At 38.6% G+C, this 23,974-nt stretch overlaps 1 protein-coding gene across 1 annotated transcript in view; it reads right to left on the bottom strand.

Annotated features, from left to right (window-relative positions):
- LOC125255218 overlaps window positions 1-23,974 on the bottom strand; it is a 122,467-nt gene that overhangs the window by 76,541 nt on the left and 21,952 nt on the right. The window contains 10 exon segments of the mRNA XM_048170263.1: window positions 597-686; window positions 779-1,180; window positions 1,309-1,701; window positions 1,931-2,002; window positions 2,096-2,485; window positions 4,250-4,645; window positions 16,700-16,826; window positions 16,919-17,014; window positions 17,100-17,369; window positions 17,464-17,597. Of these exon segments, the coding sequence (XP_048026220.1) occupies window positions 597-686; window positions 779-1,180; window positions 1,309-1,701; window positions 1,931-2,002; window positions 2,096-2,485; window positions 4,250-4,645; window positions 16,700-16,826; window positions 16,919-17,014; window positions 17,100-17,369; window positions 17,464-17,597 (2,370 nt within the window).

Here is a 23,974-nt window from a genome sequence, read left to right on the forward strand (position 1 = left end):
TTCATTATTTAAACATTAATGTAGCAATACCATGAGCAATATATTTGTAACTGTATTTACTAATCTTCATTAATGTTAGTTTATGAAAATACAGTTGTTCATTGTTTGTTCATGTTAGTTCGAATGTTGAAATTAACATTAACAAAGATTAATAAATGCTGTAGAAGTGCAGTTCATTATTAGTTCATGCTAACTAATGTAGTTAACTAATGTTAACTAATGAATCTTATTGTAAAGTGTTATCCATTATTATTTATATCTGTGTGCACATGCAATAATTTCATCTCTGATGGTTGGGGCATGTAAACAGGTGTTATAAACTGAGTTTCAGAAACACATGTGGTTTAGTTTTCAAAATAAACAAAGTTTCAGTACTTCACTCTGTCAAAAAATGCGTTCCATGATTATATTTTATTATATAAAGTTTGAATTGCATAATTATTTGTGAGCTGTATTGGTTCCTAATGTGGTTGTTTTTGGTAATATTTTCTGCAGAAATTAATTTACCTATGAATTTTCTTAAAGAGATTAAAAAGGAACATTTCAAGAGATCATGTTTAATGAGAGTTTATAAAGGAAGCAAGTAAATTCTTTACCAGTGGTTGTGATTGGTGGAGTAATGGATTCTATGGATGGGATTGTCTCTGTTGTTGTAGACGCTGATGAGATGAACTGACTTGAGGCTTCTGGTGTTAGGAACATTTTAAATCAACATCAATAACTTTTAAACAAAATCCAGAAAAGTAAATGGCTGAAGATCATATGAGTAAATGCTCACCTGCACAGTAAGCTCCGCAAACCATTGGCTTGACAAACTCATAAACATAGTAATTTCCTGGACAGGCTTTGATTTGAATAGGGTGGGATGTGTAAGTACAGCAGCCATACCATGATGAGACACAGATCTGACGGGTGACCACTCCATCTTCCAGCTGTGGGTGAGGGCCGTTGAGCCACAGTGGTTCATAAGTGCCACAAGTGTACGGATCTACACATGATTCTGACATCTGAGCATTTTCACCATTGTAGAACAGCCTGTACCAGCCATTCCACTCCACATTATAATCACACATGCCGTAGTAGTAATAGTTATTATAGTAAGAGTTGTTAGTAGATCTCCAAGGCTCATCTAGACTGGTATAGTTGTAGCAGGGGTCAACACTTGGAGTGGAGAAAGGCACTAATAGAAAAAGCATAACAAAATAGAAAGAGCATTATATATTGCAGATTAAATTTATTAAAATGAATAATATGAATATAAATCAATACAATTAATGACAAACATGATAAAAATATGAATGAATGTACCTGCGCAATATACAGGAGCTGGGATTAAAAGTGTTGGCCTGGTAAATTTGTAGACATAATAATTTCCAGGACAAGCTTTAACTTGGATTGGGTCGGATCTGTAGCGACTGCACTGATCATAGCGAGAGCCGTAAACTTCAAGAGTAACAACTCCATCTTCTAGCCGAGGATGAGATTCACCAAGATACAGAGAACTAAAACCTCCACATGACATGTAATAAAAACACCATTCAGGCATCTGAGCACTTGATCCATTCATGAAGAGTCGATACCAGCCGTCCCATTCTACACGAGTGTCATCATGATCAGATATGTATCCATACCAAGACCAGTAATTGAGTGTGCTTCTCCAGTGGTTGTCGAGTATGTTGTAGTTATTGCACGGGTCATAATCTGTTAGTGAGAAATGATGAGACCAAAACAAACAAGTTATATTTCAATGAGGAACTTCATGAGTGCAAATATGAACCAGTCAAACACTGTAAAAGATTCTTAAACCATTCATACAAAAAGCAACTGTGTAATAGTGAAAACGTTTATGCATAAAAATTGCCATTTAAACTATAAAAAAATAGATCATATTTAATAACACTCATATATTTATGTGTTATTTACAGCTTACTCAATGTGATGCTGGATCCAGTGAATATATCTGGACTTAAAGTGGAAACTGTCTGAGAAATGGTGCTGACATCTAAAAAAGAAGGAAATTCATGTTATGACAGAAATCTTTTTTTTTTTTTTTTTAAGATTTGAAATATTGAAATAAATGAGAAAAGCACAGTACCTGTGCAGTATCCTGAACACCACCATGCTTGATTCACAAGTTCATAGACATAGTAATTGCCTGGACATGCTTTCACTCTGATGGGTTTTGTTTTGTAATCACAGCAGCCTCCCCAATAAATCCCTCCACAGACCTCCCTGATCACCACTCCATCCTCTATCTGAGGGTGAGGATCACTGAGCCACAGATTATAGTATGTGTTACAGCTGAATGAACTAACACAGGTCTCTGACATCCGGATGTTCATTCCATAGTAGAAAAGCCGGTACCAGCCATTCCAGGAGAGCCATTCATCACAAATGTAATCTCCACTTTCATTGTTGCCTCTCCAGGGACGATCCAGAGACTCATAGTTGTAGCAGGGATCACTGCTGATGCTTTGGAAAGTAACTGTCATGAAGTTTGCAAAAGTACTATTAAAATATATCCTTTCCTAAAGAGCATAAGAGTTTTATACCCTAAAACCTATTATGATGGTTAATTATATTCTAACCAGTCGTGTTCTGTCAGGCTGCAGAATGGGGCAGAGCAACACCTGGGGTGATGCTACATATGCCAAAAGCTGTGCAAATAAGTTTTATTCTGAGAAAAAAGACTTGACTGCAGATAGACTCAAGAGGACTATGGAGTAATATTATGATGTTTTCATATACAGTATGCATTAGGGGTGTAACGGTACACAGTTACAAGTCACGGTTCGGTATGTACCTCGATTTTGGGGTCATGGTTTGGTAAGATTTCATTACAATAGGAAAAATGGTCACACTTTAGTTTAGGGTCCAATTCTCACTATCAACTTATGATTTTTGTCTCAATTATTATTATTATTCCATTATTTAACCAGGGGAAGTCATATTGAGACTATACGCTCTTTTTCAATAAACCCCTAATTACTGCTTATTAATAGTTAGTAAGGCAGTTGTAAATTTAGTTAATCGGTAGGATTATGGGATGTAGAATATGGTCATTTAGAATAAGGCATTAATATCTGCTTTATAAGTGCTAATAAACAGCCAATGCTAATAAGCAACTAGTTTATAGTAAGATTTGGACCCTAAACTAAAATGTTACTGGACAAATGAACAAATCCACAATGCTTAGGTTGATTTTCATTTATTTTGAACACACAGTAGTGCAAATCAGTAGTGCAAAGTTTGTTCCACCTAGCAGCATTTAGTCCCCTAGTTGGTTCAGTACAGCACAGCCTCCAATAGTGTATTAAGCACTAAGCAGTAAACAGAATAGTTCACTTTTTATGTGTACACAAGGGTCAGCGTACAGTGCGCGGGATGCGAATTTCATCATCAGAAGTGTTTGCACATATAGTGTACACACTGCCAGATTTTTGTAACTTTGTACTCGCAGATCACATGTGCATTTAATTGTTTTTGCAGAAATTAGTTTATCCACAAGGTGGCAACCATGCGCTGGAGGCGTAGATTCACAGGGTAGTCAAAGAAAAACTGCATAAACAGAACAGACAAGAACGCATGCAAGCTACAGCAATAATTGAGGCCTACATAGACGAGAGATTGTGTGAAGAGGTTAGAAAGTAGCCTCATTTGTACAACTCTAGCATGAAAGAATACTAAGAAGTTTACATAGGCTATAACTCGTGGAGAGAGATTGCTCAAAACTGCACATGCGTTGAACGCCGTATGTGTACGAGTCGAATGAAGTGTGCTTTGCAAGGCTGTGCATTCAACTGTGTGCGTACACTAGCGTACATTTAAAAAAACTAAGTATAGCCAGGGCTTATGTTTTCAATGCTCAAGTAATTTTTGTATGCACTGTTCTTCTTCTGCTCTTTCTCCTGTTGTGGCGGTTGGCAAACAGTGTTGTATTACTGCGTAAGCCCCCTTCTGGATCGGAGTGTGAATCGCCTGTGACTGTCGGTCTGTATTTGTCATTTAATTACATAAACCGAACCGTGACGTTCGTACCATACAGTTCAGGATGAATACATGTACCATTCCATCCCTAGTATTTATATTACATATTGAACAAATCGCCTTAAATGTGATTTGAGGAATTGTGTAACAAAGAGATCTAGGTGAGTGCTATTGATCTGTATGGGGACTCAACATAACCTACTGTACAGAATGGATAATGAACTGCACACCAAAATATTAAAGATAAGAGTTAGTATTGTACCTGCACAGTACATAGGCCCTGGAGCTGATGTGATGGGTTTGACAAATTCATAGACGTAATAATCTCCTGGACAGGCTTGGACTCGGATGGATGTGGAACTGTAGGCTCCACACTGATTGGAATACCACCACCACCATGAATGAGTTCCCAGGACTTCTCGGGTCACCACTCCATCCTCAAGTGTTGGATGAGAACCGTTGAGATACAGTCCAGTTTGACCACCACATCCCATATAACTCACACACCACTCAGACATCTGGGCACTTTCTCCATTCAAATACAGACGATACCAGCCACTCCATTCAACACGGGTGTCATCATATCCATAGTATTGGTTTTGCCGTATATCTCTCCAATATTCATCAATGGTGTTATAATGATAGCATGGATCAGGTTCTGAGAGAATAAAAAAAAAGTGAAGTGGCAAAAATAAGAGTACAGATAAACATCTAGCATCTGTGTCTGTATGAAAGAGAAGATATTGGGATGGTAAAATGATTGATTAGATAAATTGACTAAACCTACAACAAGTGCATCCTTTATACCCATGTCGGTAACGCTTTAGATTACAGCCCGGAAAGTACTGCGTAATTACAACAAATTTACAGCGTAACTTTCAATAATTATAGTGTAACTATACACTAAGTATGTGTAAGTATAGGGGACCAATATGTAAAGTATTGGGAATAAAGGGGTAACAACCAGGAAAATAACAAATTATTTATACTGTAAATATTTTATAACTAAGGGGTACGTATGACATATAACTAAGGGGTAAGTATGACATTACGGGCCGTAAATTAAAGTGGAGCTTGTTACCCTCTTATTTCATGTAGTTACAGGGTAAGTATGACATTACGGGCCATAAATTAAAGTGGTGCTTGTTACACTCTTGTTTCATGTAGTTACAGGGTAAATATGACATTACGGGCCGTAAATTAAAGCAGAGCTGTTACACTCTTGTTTCATGTAGTTACAGGGTAAGTATGACATTACGGGCCATAAATTAAAGTGGTGCTTGTTACACTCTTGTTTCATGTAGTTACAGGGTAAGTGTGACATTACTAGCCATAAATTAAAGCGGTGCTTGTTACACTCTTGTTTCATGTAGTTACAGGGTAAATATGACATTACGGGCCATAAATTAAAGTGGTGCTTGTTACACTCTTGTTTCATGTAGTTACAGGGTAAGTGTGACATTACTAGCCATAAATTAAAGCGGTGCTTGTTACACTCTTGTTTCATGTAGTTACAGGGTAAATATGACATTACGGGCCGTAAATTAAAGCGGAGCTGTTACACTCTTGTTTCATGTAGTTACAGGGTAAATATGACATTACGGGCCATAAATTAAAGTGGAGCTTGTTACACTCTTGTTTCATGTAGTTACAGGGTAAATATGACATTACGGGCCGTAAATTAAAGCGGAGCTTGTTACACTCTTGTGTCATGCAGTTACAGGATAAGTAATAAAAAAAATAAATAAAAAAAACGCAAACAGTCATATCACTTGGAAAACTTTATTTGAAAAACAACTTAAGTTACAACACTTTAGCTTGGCTTCCTCCTCCTCTTGTTCCTCTTTTTCTTTCTTTCCACTGATGAATCTTAAGAGGGAATCCCATTTGCTATTCTGTATTAAAAGAAATACAGTACACCCGGAAATGTGCTCACCATTTACTCGTCTTTTACCCTCATCCCAGCTAACCAAAATACGTGACTGTTACGTAACTGCAACGTAATTTGGTGACCAAACTTTCGTCGTGGCGACGTAACTAGTTACGTTGTGGCAACCGGAAAAGTGAAATTCCCGGATACGTTGCCACAACGTAACTTTGTGACGTTGCCAGTTAGTAACTGCAACGTCGTGGCAACGTTGTGTATCAATAGTTGTGTGCTGGTAATCAGTTGGTAATTTTTATATTTATTTGTTTTTCTATGGGCGGACATGCAGTAGTTTAACCTAATTTATGTCCTCATTTGCCCAAACTAATTTAAAGGCTATTCCAACAGCTGTGAATGATGAATGCAGACCTCAAAATGAATTAAATTCATTTATTGTGAAAAACACACAGAACATGATCAAAACTCAAAATAAAAATAATAAAATACACTAAAACTATAAATAAAAACATATAGCCTACAGCGAAACATAAAATAAAAGCATTCAAGACGTTTTGCACTCAGTATTATTAAAAACATATGCTATGCTAGCGTAACATTTTGCTAACATATATTTCAGACGATCAAGGAAAGATACCATATAATCACAGAGGTAAAAATATTAACAAAAGTACTTAGTAGACTGTGGGTAATGTTACTTAACCAATCTGACGCAGTTGTTGAACTTTATTGCTATAAAACTGACGAGAAACACGGAGAAAGGTTGACGCTGTCCTCTCCAGCAGCTTGAATGTTTTCCCGGTTGCCATGGCAACTCTAACGGCCACCAGCACTAACGTAAACATAACAATAAAAAAAGGTTTTGTGTCTTTCCAAAGTTAACTTTATACATTTTTATAAAAGCCATTTATTCGTTGTCACCTCGGAAAAATAAATTCTTCTCTCAGAAAAATTAACTTCACTCACTTGTCAACATACTATGGGCGCGCGCGCACTCCATTTGTGGAGGCGCGCTGTATGTCACATCACTGTATAAAAAGCAGTCATCCATATTCTGACTTAAGGGACATTTCAGTCTTGTGTCTGACGTTTAATTACACATTTTAAATGGCAAATTCTCTTAATAATAACATATAAAGAAGGTGTGATGGTGGTAATGAAATCACCAGCACATGACGTTGCTGTTACGTTGCCAGTAAGTCATGGAATGACCATTATATTACCAATAGAGTACGTATCTGCAACGTCCTTGGTTTTCTTATAACGTTAGGAGATCGTACTGACGACGTTGTGATATGGTAATTTGATGGTAATAATATTACGGGTATACAACGTTGTAGTTACGTTACTGGTAAATCATGGAATGACCATTATATTACGAATAGAGTACGTATCTGGAACGTCCTTGGTAATCTTATAACGTTAGGAGAACGTACTGACGACGTTGTGATATGGTAATTTGATGGTAATAATATTACGGGCATACAACGTTGTAGTTACGTTACTAGTAAGTCATGGAATGACCATTATATTACGAATAGAGTACGTATCTGGAACGTCCTTGGTAATCTTATAACGTTAGGAGATCGTACTGACGACGTTGTGAGATGGTAATCTGAAGGTAATGAAATTACTGGCATGCGACGTCGCAGTTACGTTGTCAGTTAGTAAGTCATTAAATTACCAAAAAGTACGAATACATTACGTAACTGTTACGTCGTGTGTTAGCTGGGATGCCATCTGAGATGTATACGACTTTCCTTCTTAAGATAAACACAAAAAGGTTTTTAGGAAAAAATAAATCATCTGGGAACACTTTATAATGCAAGCTCACGTGTTCCTAAAAATTGAAGCATCAAACAGCACAAACAGCAATAACTACAGTAATCCATATGACCATAATGGATGAATCAATGTCTTCTGAAGTGAAACGATAAGTATTTGTAAGAAAAATATAAAATATTTGAATATTTTTAAAACTTTCGACCAACTGTCTTCGGCGCGTGCATGTGAGGGTTGAGAGTTCATGCTTGACGTAACTTGAAGCGTGACGTAAGCGTGCCGAGAAACTCACGCAGATGTTGGATGCCGTACGTTTTTTTTTTTTTTTTTTAATTTTTTTTTTATTAATGCTCACAACAAAATACACAGAATAACAGATAATGAGAATGAGAAACAAACAAGACAGAATAACAGAGATGGCAGTTCTCGCACGAGTTTCACATGAATCTCCCGCGAGAACGTCATGAAAGCTTCACGTTGCTCATTACCATAGATATATACACTAGATGTCGCCTTGGGGTTCTAAGCATGCGTCAAAACCGCCACCATCTTGGAACAGGGGTCTTGTCATAGGTAGTAGCTAGGTAACGCTGCTATCTCCACCTGTACTTTGAATTCATGGACAATGGCGGACTTTTGTGCAGCGTATGGATGTATGGATGTCAAACGAAAGAAATCTAAAAACCAGACAGCAAGGGATTACATTTTACAAGTGAGAATGTGTTTTATGATATTGAATGTTACGAAATTATATTTCTGGTTACGTTGGTTTGTTTCAGTCCTTGGTTAACGACCACAGCTAATCCAGAAATCCGCAGTAGGGGTAAAATCTTTGCGTTGCAGGGGCAGCTGCCACTGAGACCATCACTTGACCCGTCACCGCTAGTGGCAGCTGCCACTCAACCTGTCACCGCTATATGCACCTGCCCCGCGACCTGTCACCGCTGCCACTCGATCTGTCACAGATATACGCGCCAGTCACTCGACCTGCCACGGCTATACCCGCCTGCGTGGTAGGTGTTAAGTATCGGTAGAAATATTTTTCAGATTCATAAAAAATAAATAAAATGAAACTGTTTACTGCAAACTTCACCTGATTCTTGTTATACATGTTCCCAATTAAGTACCACTGTGGTGACTATCATGTTGTTTTACTGTTTTATTCTTTAATAATTATATGTCAAAGTCAGAGACTTGCTATACAGACATATTTTAAAAATTCATAAAAATATGAAATCAAATTGTTTTCTACAAACTCCACCTGATTCTTGTTCTAGATCTTTCTAGAGGAATTGCTTGTGCCTGCATTACTTCCGGTGGCGCTGCTCTGCGGCGACACGGACACAGACACGTGTACTGCTGTTTTGTTTGTTAGTTAGTTAGTTTTAAATTCTTTTTAAGGAAATAGGACTGAATGGCGGCGTGCGTCTTGGGACTTTTTCTGTTGGCGATGGTGCTTATGTGTGAACTTTCTTCCACTTGTATAACTAGTGGCAATCGGGTGCTGGTTTATTCGAGGGAGGCGCTTCTGTCTCTACGCTATTGTGGATATGGATATGCATCAGACCAGCCCCGATCGTTTACTAAAAATTTACCTGAGGACATAATAGCTTCACGTCATCAGCGATTGCAAAAAAGAGGCCGGAGAGGAGGTGCACGACAGCGGCTGCGAAGAAGAGGTAATCGACCCCCATTGCCATCTATGATCCTGAGCAACGCTAGGTCGCTGAAAAATAAGATGGATGAACTTCGAGTCTTAACAAAGGGATGCTTTGAGTACCGTGAGTCCTGTATTATGCTTTTCACTGAGACTTGGTTACACCCAGAGATCCCTGACGGTCTTGTTGAAATAGACGGGTTTTCACACATTCGCTCTGATAGGAGTGCGCTGTCGGGAAAAAGCAAAGGGGGTGGGCTCTGCCTGTACATAAACGACAAGTGGTGCAGACAGCACTCAGTTCGGGAGAAAATTTGTAACTCTGATGTCGAGCTGTTATGTGTAAGTCTCAGGCCATTTTATCTACCACGCGAGTTTGGCAACATCCTTATCTGCTCTGTCTATGTACCCCCCAACGGTAATGCCTCACGAGCTGCGACACAAGTGGCAGACTGTGTTCAAGAACAATTACAGCGCACCCCAAATGCTCCTGTTTTTATTATTGGAGATTTTAACCATTGTTGTTTGAATACTGCACTTCCAGGTTTTGAACAGTACATTAAATGTGATACCAGGAAGAAGAGGACTTTGGACAAATGTTATGGAAATTTAAAGCATGCATATACAGCCGTAGCTAAACCGCCCTTGTCCAACTCCGACCATAATACAGTTCATCTGATCCCTACATATAAGACAGCTCTAAAGAGCTGCAAACCTTTGGTTAAGACTATTAATGTATGGTCAGAGGACAGTATAGAAACATTGAAAGGTTGTTTTTTAAGTACGGATTGGGACATTTTCTCTAAGGAGTCAAGCTTGGATGACGCCACAGAAACTACTACGGAATATATAAAATTCTGTGTTGATTCTGTGATCCCAAAACGGAAAATAAAAATCTACCCCAACAACAAACCTTATATCACAAAGGAGGTGAAGGACTGTATCAACAGAAAAAAGCAGGCATTTAAGACCAAAGATTATTTACAACTTAAAACTGTTCAAAAAGAGTTGAACCAGAAACTTAAAGAAGCAAAGGAACACCACAGGGAGTCCATGGAAGGAAAGCTGCAAACTATGAACTCTAAAAAATTTTGGGACTCAATGAAAACGGCTGCCAATATGAAACCTACTAAGAAATCTTTGCATGTTGTAGATGAACTGGAAAAAGCAAATGAGTTAAATTATTTTTATAAGAGGTTTGACAATCATGATTTTTCGGCAGAATGTAATATAGTGCTTGATAGCATTGTTATTGATGAGGCTGATAGGTTGGAGATTGACTTTAAATCTGTCAACAAGGTCCTCAGGCTGATTAATGTTAATAAGGCTACAGGCCCGGATGGCATCTCTGCCTTTCTATTAAGATCATGTGCAGATGAATTGACACCTGCCTGGAGCCCCATTTTTCAGAGGTCCCTGCACTCTCATACTGTACCAACACAATGGAAAAAGGCAATCATTACACCTGTTCCCAAGAAATCTGGTCCACAGGAGAACAACGATTTTAGACCTATTGCCTTAACTTCTGTGGTGATGAAGTGTATGGAAAAGCTCATTATGAACAAATTACAGCCTGATGTAGTCCTACAGCTGGATCCCTACCAGTTTGCTTATAAACACCAGAGAGCCACTGATGATGCAATCAACAGTATAGTGCATTTAGTGAGTAAACATCTCGAGAATCCTAAGGCTTATGCCAGACTGCTGTTTGTAGATTTTACATTGGCCTTTAATACTCTGCAGCCTCATGTTCTTCTGAAAACATTGCAGCGGATGAATGTCAACCCCTTTATTATTAGATGGTTCCACTCATTTTTAACAAATCGCAGCCAACAAGTCAGGGTGAACAGGACATTGTCTGAACCTGTGACCATTAGCACTGGTGCTCCTCAGGGGTGCGTCAGTTCCCCTGTACTGTTCACACTGTATACTAATGAATGTACATGTAGTACCGCTAACAATTACATGATTAAGTTTTCTGACGATACAGCTATTTTGGGTCTCATGTTGGATACATCAGACCTAATTGCATATAAACAGGAGGTCCAGAATTTTGTCCAGTGGTGCGATAAGCATTCTCTCACCATTAACACTAAGAAAACAGTGGAGATGGTATTTGATCCTAAATCCATTGGAGACCACTTACCAGTGGCCATTAATGACCAGCATATAGTTCAGGTTGACTCCTATAGATATCTGGGCATATATATTGATAACAAATTGACATGGAGTGCTCAGGTAGAAAACATCTGTTGTAGGGTTCAACAACGACTATATTTTTTACGTAGATTAAGGGCCTTTGGCGTTAATCAGAAAGTGTTGCTTCTTTTCTATCATGCTGTAATTGAGAGCCTTTTGCGGTATGGCATCTCAGCCTGGTTTGGTAACCTTAGTGTACAGCTGAAAGCCCAGATCACATGGCTAACACAGACAGCCATGAAAATTATGGGAGTTAGACAGCATCCTACACTTCAGGCTGTCTATAATGAAATTATTATTAGACAAGCCCAAAAAATAATCTCAGATCCAAGTCATGTCCTCCACCCTGAGTATCAGCTTCTTCCCTCGGGAAGACGTTTTAGAGTCCCTCAGTGCAGGCTTAACCGTTTTAAGAACTCCTTTGTCCCCTTGTCTATTAAAGCTTTAAATGACAAGTCAGTGAGAGGTCTGCCCCTATAGTGCCCCTTTGTCAAGATGTTCATGTATATTTTATGAATTTTATTGATTAGAGGTGTGTCGTAAGATGAGCAGTGTGCAATTGGTTGGTCAATGATAGTTGTGAGTTAATCACAGATTTTGTGTGTATATGTATGTATTGTAATGTTTGTATGTATGTATTAAGTTATTTATTTAAGCAGTCACTGGTTTGGCATGTGTCCAAGACAAATTTCCTTCGGGATAATAAAGTTTTATCTAATCTAATCTAATCTAATCTCCCCAAGTACCACCGTGGTGATTTTCATGTTGTTTTTCTGTTTTATTCTTTAATAATTATATGTAAGTAGCGATAGTTCATTCGAAGTTTACTCAAGTGGAAGAATGTGACTAATAAACTTAGGCCTACTAGCACTATGCATTATATTTTTAAAAAGTAGATTATCTTAATATCAAAACCTTACATTTTCTATGGACTCAATGATAAATACATGTCTGACTGTTGGAACGAACCAAAAAAAAAAAAAAACCCTAGAAAATCGCATTCATGACGATTTATGGTGATTTTATTTCCGTTAGACCTTTGCCTACATTGACTCTGATGCATCAAAGAGGAAGGGCTCCCCTGTTCCAAGATGGCGGCTCTATTGACGCATTCGTTCCAATGAACTGCCGTAGCCAAGGCAACATCTAGTGTATATATCTACGGCTCATTACAATATGCTTCGTCAAACGCAAAGTCGACTCTCATGCAGGCGCTGGTGACAGTTGGTTGGAAGCGAAAAGATGAATAGCCTAAACCATGAATTTCTGGGTGTACTGTATTTTCTTATAATACATAATAGCAATGGGATTCCTTCTTAAGATTCATCAGCTGAGAAACAAGAGCAGGAGGAAACCAAGTGAGAAACAACAACAACCAAAATACAGACAAAACTTGTTCTGTCAGGACTTAAGAGTTTAAAAATGAAAAGTTGATTTAAAAAAATGAATAATAAGTGTTGTAGACCTGTTTTTAATAAAGTTGTTTTTCAAATAAAGGTTTCAGAGTCAGTGATATCAGATTGTTTGCATTTTATTAATTACTTACCCTGTAACTACATGAAATAAGAGGGTAACAAGCTCCTCTTTAATTTACGGCCCGTAATGTCATACTTACCCTGTAACTACATGAAACAAAAGCATATTTCCCCATGTATTAAAAAAGATTGCAATAGTTCTTTCTGCTTGCCTTGAAACAACTTAATCAGTGTACTTTCTCGCTAAATTGCTCCCAAACGTAAGATTGTTGTCCATCATAACATTATAAGTACCCCTTAGTTATAAAATATTGACAGTATAAATAATTTGTTATTTTCCTGGTTGTTACCCCTTTATTCCCAATACTTTGCATATTGTTACCCTATACTTACACATACTTACTGTATAGTTACACTATAATTATTGAAAGTTACGCTGTAAATTCTTTGTAATTATGCAGTACTTTCCGGGCTGTAATCTAAAGCGTTACCCCCATGTCTTACTGATTTAAAAAGAACTGAACCTAGATCTCACTTGAGTGATTTCTAGGAGCTGTATTTATACTTGTTTTACCAAATAGAAATGACAATGTTATACTTTGTTTTGTAACTTTGACAATAAATGTGAGATTCAAATATTTAAGTAAAATTATTTTCCCATTGAAACAAAACATAAAAAATGGACATTCATAAACATTCATCAGTGAATGGAGTCCTTTCTCCATTTCAAAGGTGTGTTTACCTAAGTGTTGTTTCTCTGACTGTTTTTCACTGTGTATGGTCACAAAGCACTGGGAATATTGTGGTTTGTATTTTTTATTTATTATTATTTTTTTTATTTTTTTTTTGGATGCCATGGCGAATATGGGAATGGTGAGTTATGAACAACTCGCATGACAGCATGGAATAAAGGTGCCGGTTACAGTTGAGTGCTCAGTTGAAGAATGTGTGTTAGCGGCAGGAGAGGTGGTTAGTCACAGTGGTTTTTGTTCGGCGTCCAGAATGAACAGGGCTGTGGTGTTAGGGTTAGGGTTTCTTGGACAAAGTTGAACAAGTTAACACTATAGTTGGAAATAGAATAGTTTTTGATGATAGTTTGATTAAGGTCACACACACACACACACACACACACACACACACACACACACACACACACACACACACACACACACACACACAAAAATGGTTTATGGCAGTTATTTATATCTTTTGCTGTAGTGTGTCAGTAGAAAATATCAGTTTATATTACCAAACATTCATTTTGCCATTAATTGTAATAATCCAGTGAGATTTTTGTATGTACAAGGAGTCTGACAACAGCCGGTATAATCTGATCTCACCATCATCGAGTCCATTGAGTCCGGGATTACATGAAAAAGCAGAAAGAACTGGGATAGACTAAATTCAGAAGAACCTTAGCAACGTCTACAAGACGCTCAAAGAAACCAACCTGCAAAGCTACCTGAAAAACTATGTGCAAGTCGAGGGAGAGGTATGTGGAGGAGTTTTCTGAGCTTGCTTGCTTGCTTGGTGAACTGGCCAGATGCCCCATTGAATGCTTGTTTTTTGGCGGGGCTGGACGAGGACACGATTCGCTTTAGTGAACCTGCATGTTTTTTTCCAAGTCGAGACAATTAATCTGATTCTCTTTCTGAATGGTGCTGATTTTGAAGTTGAAGAGGTTAAAAAAGAATCGTGTTTTCCTCGTCCAGTCCCCGCAGAAATACAAGCGGCCTGACCAGTTTGCCAACCACCAGTTTCCCAGCTTCCCACGAGCCTGCTCCAGCCTTCCACAAGCCCACTCCAGCCGCCGCCTAGCACACTCCAGCTTCCCACGACCCCGCTCCAGCCTTCCACAAGCCCGCTCCAGCCGCCGCCGAGCACACTCCAGCTTCCCACGAGCCCGCTCCAGCTTCCCATGAATCCACTCCAACAGCCCACGAATCTGCTCCAGCAGCCCATGAGCCCACTCCTTTCCACGAGCCCTTCTAGCCGTGGATGGGGAACATGTGGGCGTAACACATGTGGTTGGGGCTTGGAACCCGCCATGGCCGCCCATGGCCCCTGACCTGCCATGACGGCCCGAACTCCTAGACCTGCCCTAGGTCTGTCCTAGGTCTCCAGGGTGCCCACCCCCCCTCCCCCATTGTTCCATCTGAGGCACGAGGACGCGCCTACTGGGGAGGGGGAGGTAATGTTACAATCACACCTGTCCCGGACTCCGTTTCCCAGAATCCTCCCTGTTCCTCACCTGAACTCACTTCCTCATCAGCCTTCCTGCTTCTCCCTGGATTCCATGCACCTGTCTATTGTCATCAGCACTCCCTTTTAGTTGGACTCACTCCTAGCACTCCCTGTCCATTCTATTGTTATGTCAAATGTGTGTATGGTTCTCTGCCTTCCTTTTGATAATAAAACCCAGTGCGTGAACGCCTCTTTACCGCAACCTACACAACTGTGACAATCCTTCAGTGTCTATTTATAGTGTAGGGGGCGGGATGCTTCAGATTCTAGACAGCATTTGATTGGACAGAAAATCTGATGAGAAGCTGAAGTGCAGGGTGATGTCACCAAAATCATTGATCCATACTGGCGGAAGTGAGAAACATTTCTAATGCTTATTTCTTCTAAATGCAAGTTTTGTAATTGTTTTGGAGCACACTAGCTTATAAACAACAGTAAGGCTAACATATTCATACTACCATAGCATTTTATGGGTGGCTGCATGTGTCAGCGTAATACACTGTGAGTGTTATTTATATTTATAGCTCAAATTTTAAACACGTTATCATGCAAAGTGCTAAAAATTAAAATAAAAGACAGAGTAACAGAAGAATTAAAAGCAGGCCAACAAAATTTACAACTTTCCACGGAAAAGGGAAAGTCATAAAGGTTGGAAGAGCATTTCATATAAATGTTCAAGTAATGCAGTAAATATGATGACTAAGCATTATGTAACAGAAAATGCCTCACAATGAAAAATACACATTTTATGGTGTGTATAAAACCACTTGTTAGTCTAAAAGCAATGTGTCCATTTACATGTGTTGGAACAGTCAGTTAAGAGCTAATGATTAACCGCTGGATTAATCACCCAAATATTTTGATGATTATCAAAATAATCAATAGTTGCAGCCCTAATTAATCGAGAAATATTTTTTCCTTAAGATAAACTGACATGTGCCTGAAATATTTCTAAATGAATCAATACCACATTGAACTGAATTGAGATCAGAGTCAAATCAAGAATAGGGCTGTGCAATATGAAAAAAAAAAAAAAAAAAAAAAACCTACAACGATTTATTTTATCAATATTGTGATTTTGGTTTTAATCACGATATTAACACACACAGGCATGCTTTACATTATCATAAATGCATTCAGTGTAAATTTGAAACATAATTCCAAAGGAAACCAATTAGAGCTTTATCAAAAAGCTGTAACATGTCTCTAGAACAGATTTTGTTGGACAAGAGGTTCATAAACACTTCTCATGTTTGGAAAGATTGTGTTGCTTTTTCTAATGCAGTTCATTCAGATGGAGCATCATTTACTACTGATTACAGAGCAGCTATTCACTAACACACTGTGTAGAGATTTATATAATTAAAAAATATGGGGTAACTCTCAACTGACACACACATAATAACACATGACATCATAATATAAACAAACTAATAATAGTAAGAAACATAATCTTGACGAAACACCTACCATTCACAAGGAAGGCCCAACGACCCTGGACATTTACGTTGCTTGTGTTGTTGAGGTTTTGGTAGTTGCCATTAACTGAATCAGGAATTACAAAGGAGTTTGTGGAGCCTATTGTGTCATATCCAGCCTATTAAAACCATTGAAAGCAAATGTTATGTATACAGTACATACAGAGCTGGTATAAAGAATATTAATTTAATCCTTTGATGTTTGTTTTACCTGAACTTGTTCATATAGCACAGCACAGTCGCCATAATTGATCAGAAAGAAGGAAAAACCTCCACCAGAAATTAAAACCACTTGAAACTTGATCGCCTGAAAACAAAAGAAAACATAACATCATGATTCATAGACTACACTGCAGTCTAAAAAGTAAATGAATAAATAAATAAAAACTTACTGGGCTTGTGCGATCACCAAATTCCCAAGTGACAACAAAGACTGAAGCAGCATTGAATCTTATCTGAGGAAAGTACTGGTTTATATCCTGAGTGGCGCGAGTGAGCACATTTCCATTTGTGTACTGCTGATATGAGAACACACCACTGTAATAGTCGTCAACATCACTCCAGAGAGGAGCAATGAAATCTTCAGCTCCACTGGTGGGATTGTAGTTAGGACCTGATGCTGGTTGAGGTTGGTTGAATGTAAGGAGTCCATTAGAATGAACCTGTAATATAAGAAATCAGTTCAAATCCTCCAGGAAATATGAACTGGCTTATCACAACATTTGCATTCATATTTAGATGGAACTGAATTCTCACATATAACTGGTTGTACGTGCGGCCAAAGAACGTATATGGAGTGGATAGGCCAACAGATACATAGCTTTCATCACCATAATTATTGAGAGAATATTCTGTGTCTCCTGCTGCTGAGCTGAATTGATAGAATATCCCTGGTGTTGCCAAAAGAAAGAACACAAAAACACAAATGAAGATGTGAACAGTTTTTACAAGTCAGAATTAGTGATGGGAAGTTCGGTTCTTTTCTGCAAACCAGTTCTTTCAGACAGTTTATTTCAATAAACCAGTTGATAAAGACGGTTCAATGATTTTTTCACGCTCCGACGTAATGATGTCATTCACGAAAGCTAGTAATCATAACATCAGTCAACTAAAACATTATAATCTGATACGTTTCTTACTGTCACAGTCACCGTCTTGTCCCGTTTGTATGGTTGTCATGTGCTTCTTTGTTCTCAGTTCCTGCCACTCATCATTCACCATGGAGACTGATCACCCTCACAGCTATTTGTCATTTACATTGTGTTAAGTTCCTTCCTGTCTTCAGTTAGTTGTCCGGTATTGTTTATGTCAAGGTGTGTGTTGCTACCCGTTCTTCTGTGTGTTCATGAAATAAACAACATTTTGGATTACCTTCTTCTTCCTCGTCTATTTGCCTGCGGCTACCCATGACACTTACAATTTGGTTTTGCATCTAAAGCATCCAAACATATACAGGCAGTGGTGTGCAAAAGAGAAGTTTTACAATTATAAAGTGAATAAATTAGTCTTCATCAGCACAGAAACCGTGGTCCACTTACTATGCATAATCCATTACAATTTATTTGTAATTAAATAAACTCATGTTTCGTAAGTGAAAACAATCATGGCCGCCACATTGAAGGGTCATTCCAAACTGAAGTGCTCAAAACTGGTCACTTCAAAGGGCCCTTAGGAATGAAGGATTTCAAAAGGTACAACCAAAGCCACTGGAAGGCAAGCTTGCAACCTTTAGCCAAAAAAGCGTAATGGCTAATGTTAACTGGTGGTACGCCATGGTGCTAAGCAGGAAGGAGTTTTGAACGGTGACACGATAGGCTGAGCGGTGCCGCACGTGATTAAGTTAGTCGTTACACTTTGTCCAATGGTAAGAGATAAAGACCCTCTCATCTCCCTATAGAGTACCTCAGAGATGACTTTTTTTGTAGCCCAACCCGGAAGTTAACGGTGCACATAAAGATAATCTTTACAAGTTAACACAACATTTATACATTTTGAAGCCTAAATAAAGTCGTCAGATATAAAAAGCTAACTTTATTTAAAAAACATGCTGGCTGATTATGATCTGTGCTGTGTATGAATACTTATCCACTTTTTCATGATAAATGCTGTCCAAATGTCCTGTTTGTCATGATGACGTCTAAAATCGATTCAGTAATTTGTGGATTGTGGTTTCGATCGATTCAGTCTGATTTGGTGTACTGGTTCAACTGGTTGACTAAAATGAACCGGTTCAAAAGAATGATTAATTCGTGAACCGGACATCACTAGTCAGAATTAGTCTCAGGTTACGTATGTAAGCATGGTTCCCTGAGAACAGGGAACGAGACACTGAATCTCACTAATCCTATTGGCCGGCGACAGCCTATGACGTAAGACACTTTTTGTCAAGAAACACAGTATGCATGGAGGCATGAATCTTCATGAATAATGCTGTGATTCACACCTGAGAAGACAAAAGATTTGCATAATGACCTTTAATGACCTGCATATCAATGAGCTCTTTCAGTCAGGTAGGCTGTGAAAAAACCCTCTGTGATCATGTCTCAAGTTCATCATGGTGTATATCAAACATACAGAAAAAACAGCAATACTGTGAAATATTATTACTATTTAAAATAATGGTATTCTATTATATACTTTACAATATAATGTATTTCTGTGATGCAAAGTGTCTGAACAATTATGTTACCTCTATGGCATTTCATATAGCCTTTCAGCTTAAAAGCATGCACATTTGGAGAAATATTGATGGATTCTCATATGTTTATGTCAATTTTCTATACAGTGTAAGTAAGAGTAATGAGTAATATTTATTTAATATTTATTGTCATCACTATGAACGTTGGATACTGTGTTTTCAATTCATACTTGCAGCCGGAGGGTGCTCTGTGCACCTTTAGTCCACAAATTAATCTAAAGAAGAACAGGCCATGTGACATTCCAGAACTAACATAGGCTTCCAGAGGTCACTAACCATGGCTTTAACATACAGATAAACACTTTCAAGACAATAAATACATGATGTATACATGTATTGCCTCAGAATTTGCGTCTGAATAGCGCTCGCTCCGTGGGCGTGGCCGCATTAGCGGATAATGAGCTGAATCACGGACTTCTGACATGGCTCTCTTTTCATACAGATTACATAAACACAGAATTTTTGTTTTTGATTTGACTTACATGATTTAAAACCTGACATTTCAACATTTCTTTAGACATAAGTCTATTTTTTTGTGATTAGTATTCACTAAGTTACAGTTCATTTTCTGAGAACTATCAGATTGGACTTTGTTCAGAGGGAGATGACAGATCACACATCATGTTAGTTTTCTTTATTTGGCAAAAAGCACAACATTTTGTTTTTACTCTGAGTGTACACAAATAAAAGAAGATATTTCACAGATTAAAATGGTGTATAACTTGTATGTATTAATTGTATGTGCAACACTGACAGAGTATTTTGAGTCTCTTTCACACTGATAAGAAAAAAAACGAGGTGATATCGCCGGCGATACCTCCGACTTCAGAGTGTTAAAGACGCGACACGGAAGTATAAAAGGAGCGCCTAGAGAAGCAGTCAGTACCTTATCGTCTGAAGGGACTGTTCAGCAGGCAGCCCTGATGCATGGCAGGTAACGCAGCGTCTTGTTCCCTGTTCTCAGGGAACCATGGTTACATACGTAACCTGAGACGTTCCCTTTTGAAAGGGAACTCTACACTGCATTTGAATGCATATGGGGAACAATATACCCACGCCACCATGCTTGAGGGGAGTGCATGCCAAAAAATAGTTAGACAAATGTCAGAACTAGCAGCTTCAACTGAAATGCCAGAACCACTCCCCCTACAGGTCATACATAGGCTGTCAGTGACAGCATTCCCTATGGCCAACAGCCCAAGCTGTAAGCTTCAAATAGGCCTTCCACAGAAGGCCTACCAAGGGGGCCCAAAGGAACCCTAGCCAGTCACTTGTCAGGGGAAACAGAGTCAACCCTGAATGCCACCAGGGAGGACAACCTGGTCTCACTAAATCAACCTAGTCTTGGCCAACAATCTGTCTGAACACAGAGTCTCAAATCACATTCTTCAGAGAAGATATCCAGTAGGAGTGACTGCAAAGAGGCAGTAACCAACTCAGACCAGAGCGAAGAGACGGGCATCCTGGAGAGCAGGACTCAGCTTAGTGCTTTTTGCCCTTACCAATGAGGGGAGTAACACTCTGCTCAATCCTAGGATCTACTCAGCGCTTGATTATTTGGACTGAGGAGGCTGTGCACTCTAAAGGAACCCAACAAGGGGAGTACATTTACCAGACTTTGGGCTGATCCTCAATAGGGAGGCCTCAGAGAGCCCTTCAACCACTGACCAGCTCAGGGAGCTAAGCACTATACAGGACAACCCTCAAATGAGGGGAGTACAGAGCTCAACCTAACAGATAAACTGTACTGTAGGCACACAATCATGGAGGCCCAAAAAGGGGCCTGCAACATGACAAAGCTATGTGTGAAGATCTGACAAGCAGTGTACTCAGTAAAAATGTTTTACTCTTTAAAGCAAGAGGAGTACAACATATGCCATGACGCCCTGCAGGAGGCCCAAAAGAGGGCCTACGACTTCCAGATATACATGTGGTGTCAGCTCATGGCAGTGTTCTAAGCTCTAAGGGAGCCAAATATGATAACCAAACTTCTCCGGTGAGGTTAACTACTTTAACTCAACCTGACCCACCATACCACCTGGCAATGTACTCAGTAAAAACACCTTATACTCTTTAAGCAAGAGGAGTACAAACCTACGCCATAATGTTCTGGCAGTGTCAATATTAAACCATCACAAACCTGCACCATCATGTTCCTAGTGGAGGCCCAAATGGGGCCTGCGACTTCAGAAAAGCATGTGGCATTAGCTAGTGGCATTTGTCTAAGCTCTAAGGGAGCCTAATCTGAGAACCAAACTATCAAGTGAGGTTACCTATCTTAACACTCTGAGGTCTGAGGGTATCGCCGGCGATACCACCATGGTTTTTTTCTTATCAGTGTGAAAGAGACTCAAAATACTCCGTCAATGTTGCACATACAATTAAGAGTTATACACCATTTTAATCTGTGAAATATCTTTTTTCATTTGTGTACACTCAGAGTAAAAACAAAATGTTGTGCTTTTTGTAAAATAAAGAAAACTAACATGATGCGTGATCTCTCGTCTCCCTCTGAACAAACTCCAATCTGATAGTTCTTAGAAAATGAACTGTAACTTAGTGAATACTAATGACAAAAAAATTACACTTATGTCTAAAAAAACGTTAAGATGTCAGGTTTTAAAACATATAAGTCAAATCGAAAACAAACCTTCTGTGTTTATGTAATCTGTATGAAAAGAGAGCCATGTCAGAAGTCCGTGATTCAGCTCATTATCCGCTAATGCGGCCACGCCCACGGAGGGAGCGCTATTCAGACGCAAATTCAGTCAATACATGCATACATCATCTCAATCGTGTATTTATTGTCTTGAAAAGTGTTTTGAATAGCCATATTTAGCGATCTCTTGCCTCTTTTAGTTCCTTGATTGTCACATGATTTGCCTCTTCTTTTACTGAGGCATTTGTGGACAAAAGGGGCAGAGCGCCCTCCGGCTGAAGTATGAATTAAAAACACAGCATCCAGCGCTCATAATGATGACGATAAATATAGAATAATAAATATTACTCCTCTGTATAGAAAATTGATATAAACATATGAGAATCCATCAATATTTCTCCAAATGTGTATGCTTTTAAGCATATTAAGAAATTATGGTCAATATAAGATTTTAAGAGTCAAAATGTGAAGCTTGAGTCTTATATCTTTTTAATGATGTATAGTTTGTCAACTGCACATCAACATTTAGGCTCTATAATATAACAAATATAGTAGCCTATATGAAATGCCCTAGAGGTAGGAATGTTCAGACGCGTTGCATCACAGAAATACATTATATTTTAAAGTATATTAAAATAGAAAACCATTATTTGGTTAGAGACATGAGACTTCTTTTAAAAACATTATAATGGCAATGTGTTCAATCTTTTGACTGGTAGTGTAATTTAACATAGGCCTATACACAATTTTCTTCATATCATGTGCAATAATACGTGCATGCATGAGATCACAAAAATCATGGGTTTTTTTTTGTCCTGAGTGGACTTTAATCCTGTTATTAGCATGATCACAGAGGGTTTTTTCACAGCCTACCTGACTGAAAGGCCTCATTAATATGCAAGTCATTTCAGGTCATTATTATTCAATTCTTTTGTCTTCTCAGGTGAGAATCACCCATTATACATGAGGATTCACGCCTCCATGCATACTGTGTTTCTTGACCAAAAGTGTCTTAGAAAATTTAAATCTCTCTATTGTTTTATATGAAGGAGTAGGCAGCATAATTTTTACATAATTCTGAAGCAAAAACTCTAGTCTACAACCTCCAATACCCAGAAGTCTTATGAACACAGATTTAATATACTTTTTTTGGCCTTATTTCAGTGACTTAAGTTTTTTGTTTTTTCAATAACCACGCATAAACATTATTCTTTCAAAAATACAAACATGTACGTACATGTTCCTCACATATTATTGTAGCCTAGTTTGTGCTGAATACAGCGTAATGACACTTTTGTCATTTATATGTTTATGAACAACTGAAAAAAGCACAAATGTCAGGGCATGTCAAAACTTCTCCAAGCCCCAAATCAGCCTCAGACTCCAGAGGGTTAACTTAATCTGAGCTTAAATCTACACATTCCAACAGGCAATGTCCTCAGTAAAACACTCTTAACCCTTGTAGTAAGGGGAGTACAAAGAATATGTGCTGCCATGCTCTGAATGAGGCCAGAACTAGCCTACTACTTCAAATAAAAATGTGCATAAACCTGTGGCAGTGCTAGTTCTAAGTGAGAAAAAACTCTGACCAAACATCTACTAACAAAACTTGTGGCACAACAAGCTATTGTGCTCAGAAGGAGGCTTCGATCAAAGCCTTCAACTCCAGGCAACGCAAACAACTCTTGTGGCAGTGTTCAAACTCTAAGAGAGCTACCAAAGAACCAAACTGAATAGTGAGGTTCCCTAAACAAACTCAACCTGAGCTATGCATTCCAGCAGGCCATGTACTCAGTAAAAACACCTTTTACCCTTAAAGCAAGGGGAGTACAAATTAGTCACCATGCTCTGAAGGAGGCCAAACCAAGCCTACTACTTCAGAAACAGGTACTAACCTGTGGCAGCAATAG

Source organism: Megalobrama amblycephala, linkage group LG20 (genome assembly GCF_018812025.1).
Source record: "Megalobrama amblycephala isolate DHTTF-2021 linkage group LG20, ASM1881202v1, whole genome shotgun sequence".
Taxonomy (NCBI): domain Eukaryota; kingdom Metazoa; phylum Chordata; class Actinopteri; order Cypriniformes; family Xenocyprididae; genus Megalobrama; species Megalobrama amblycephala.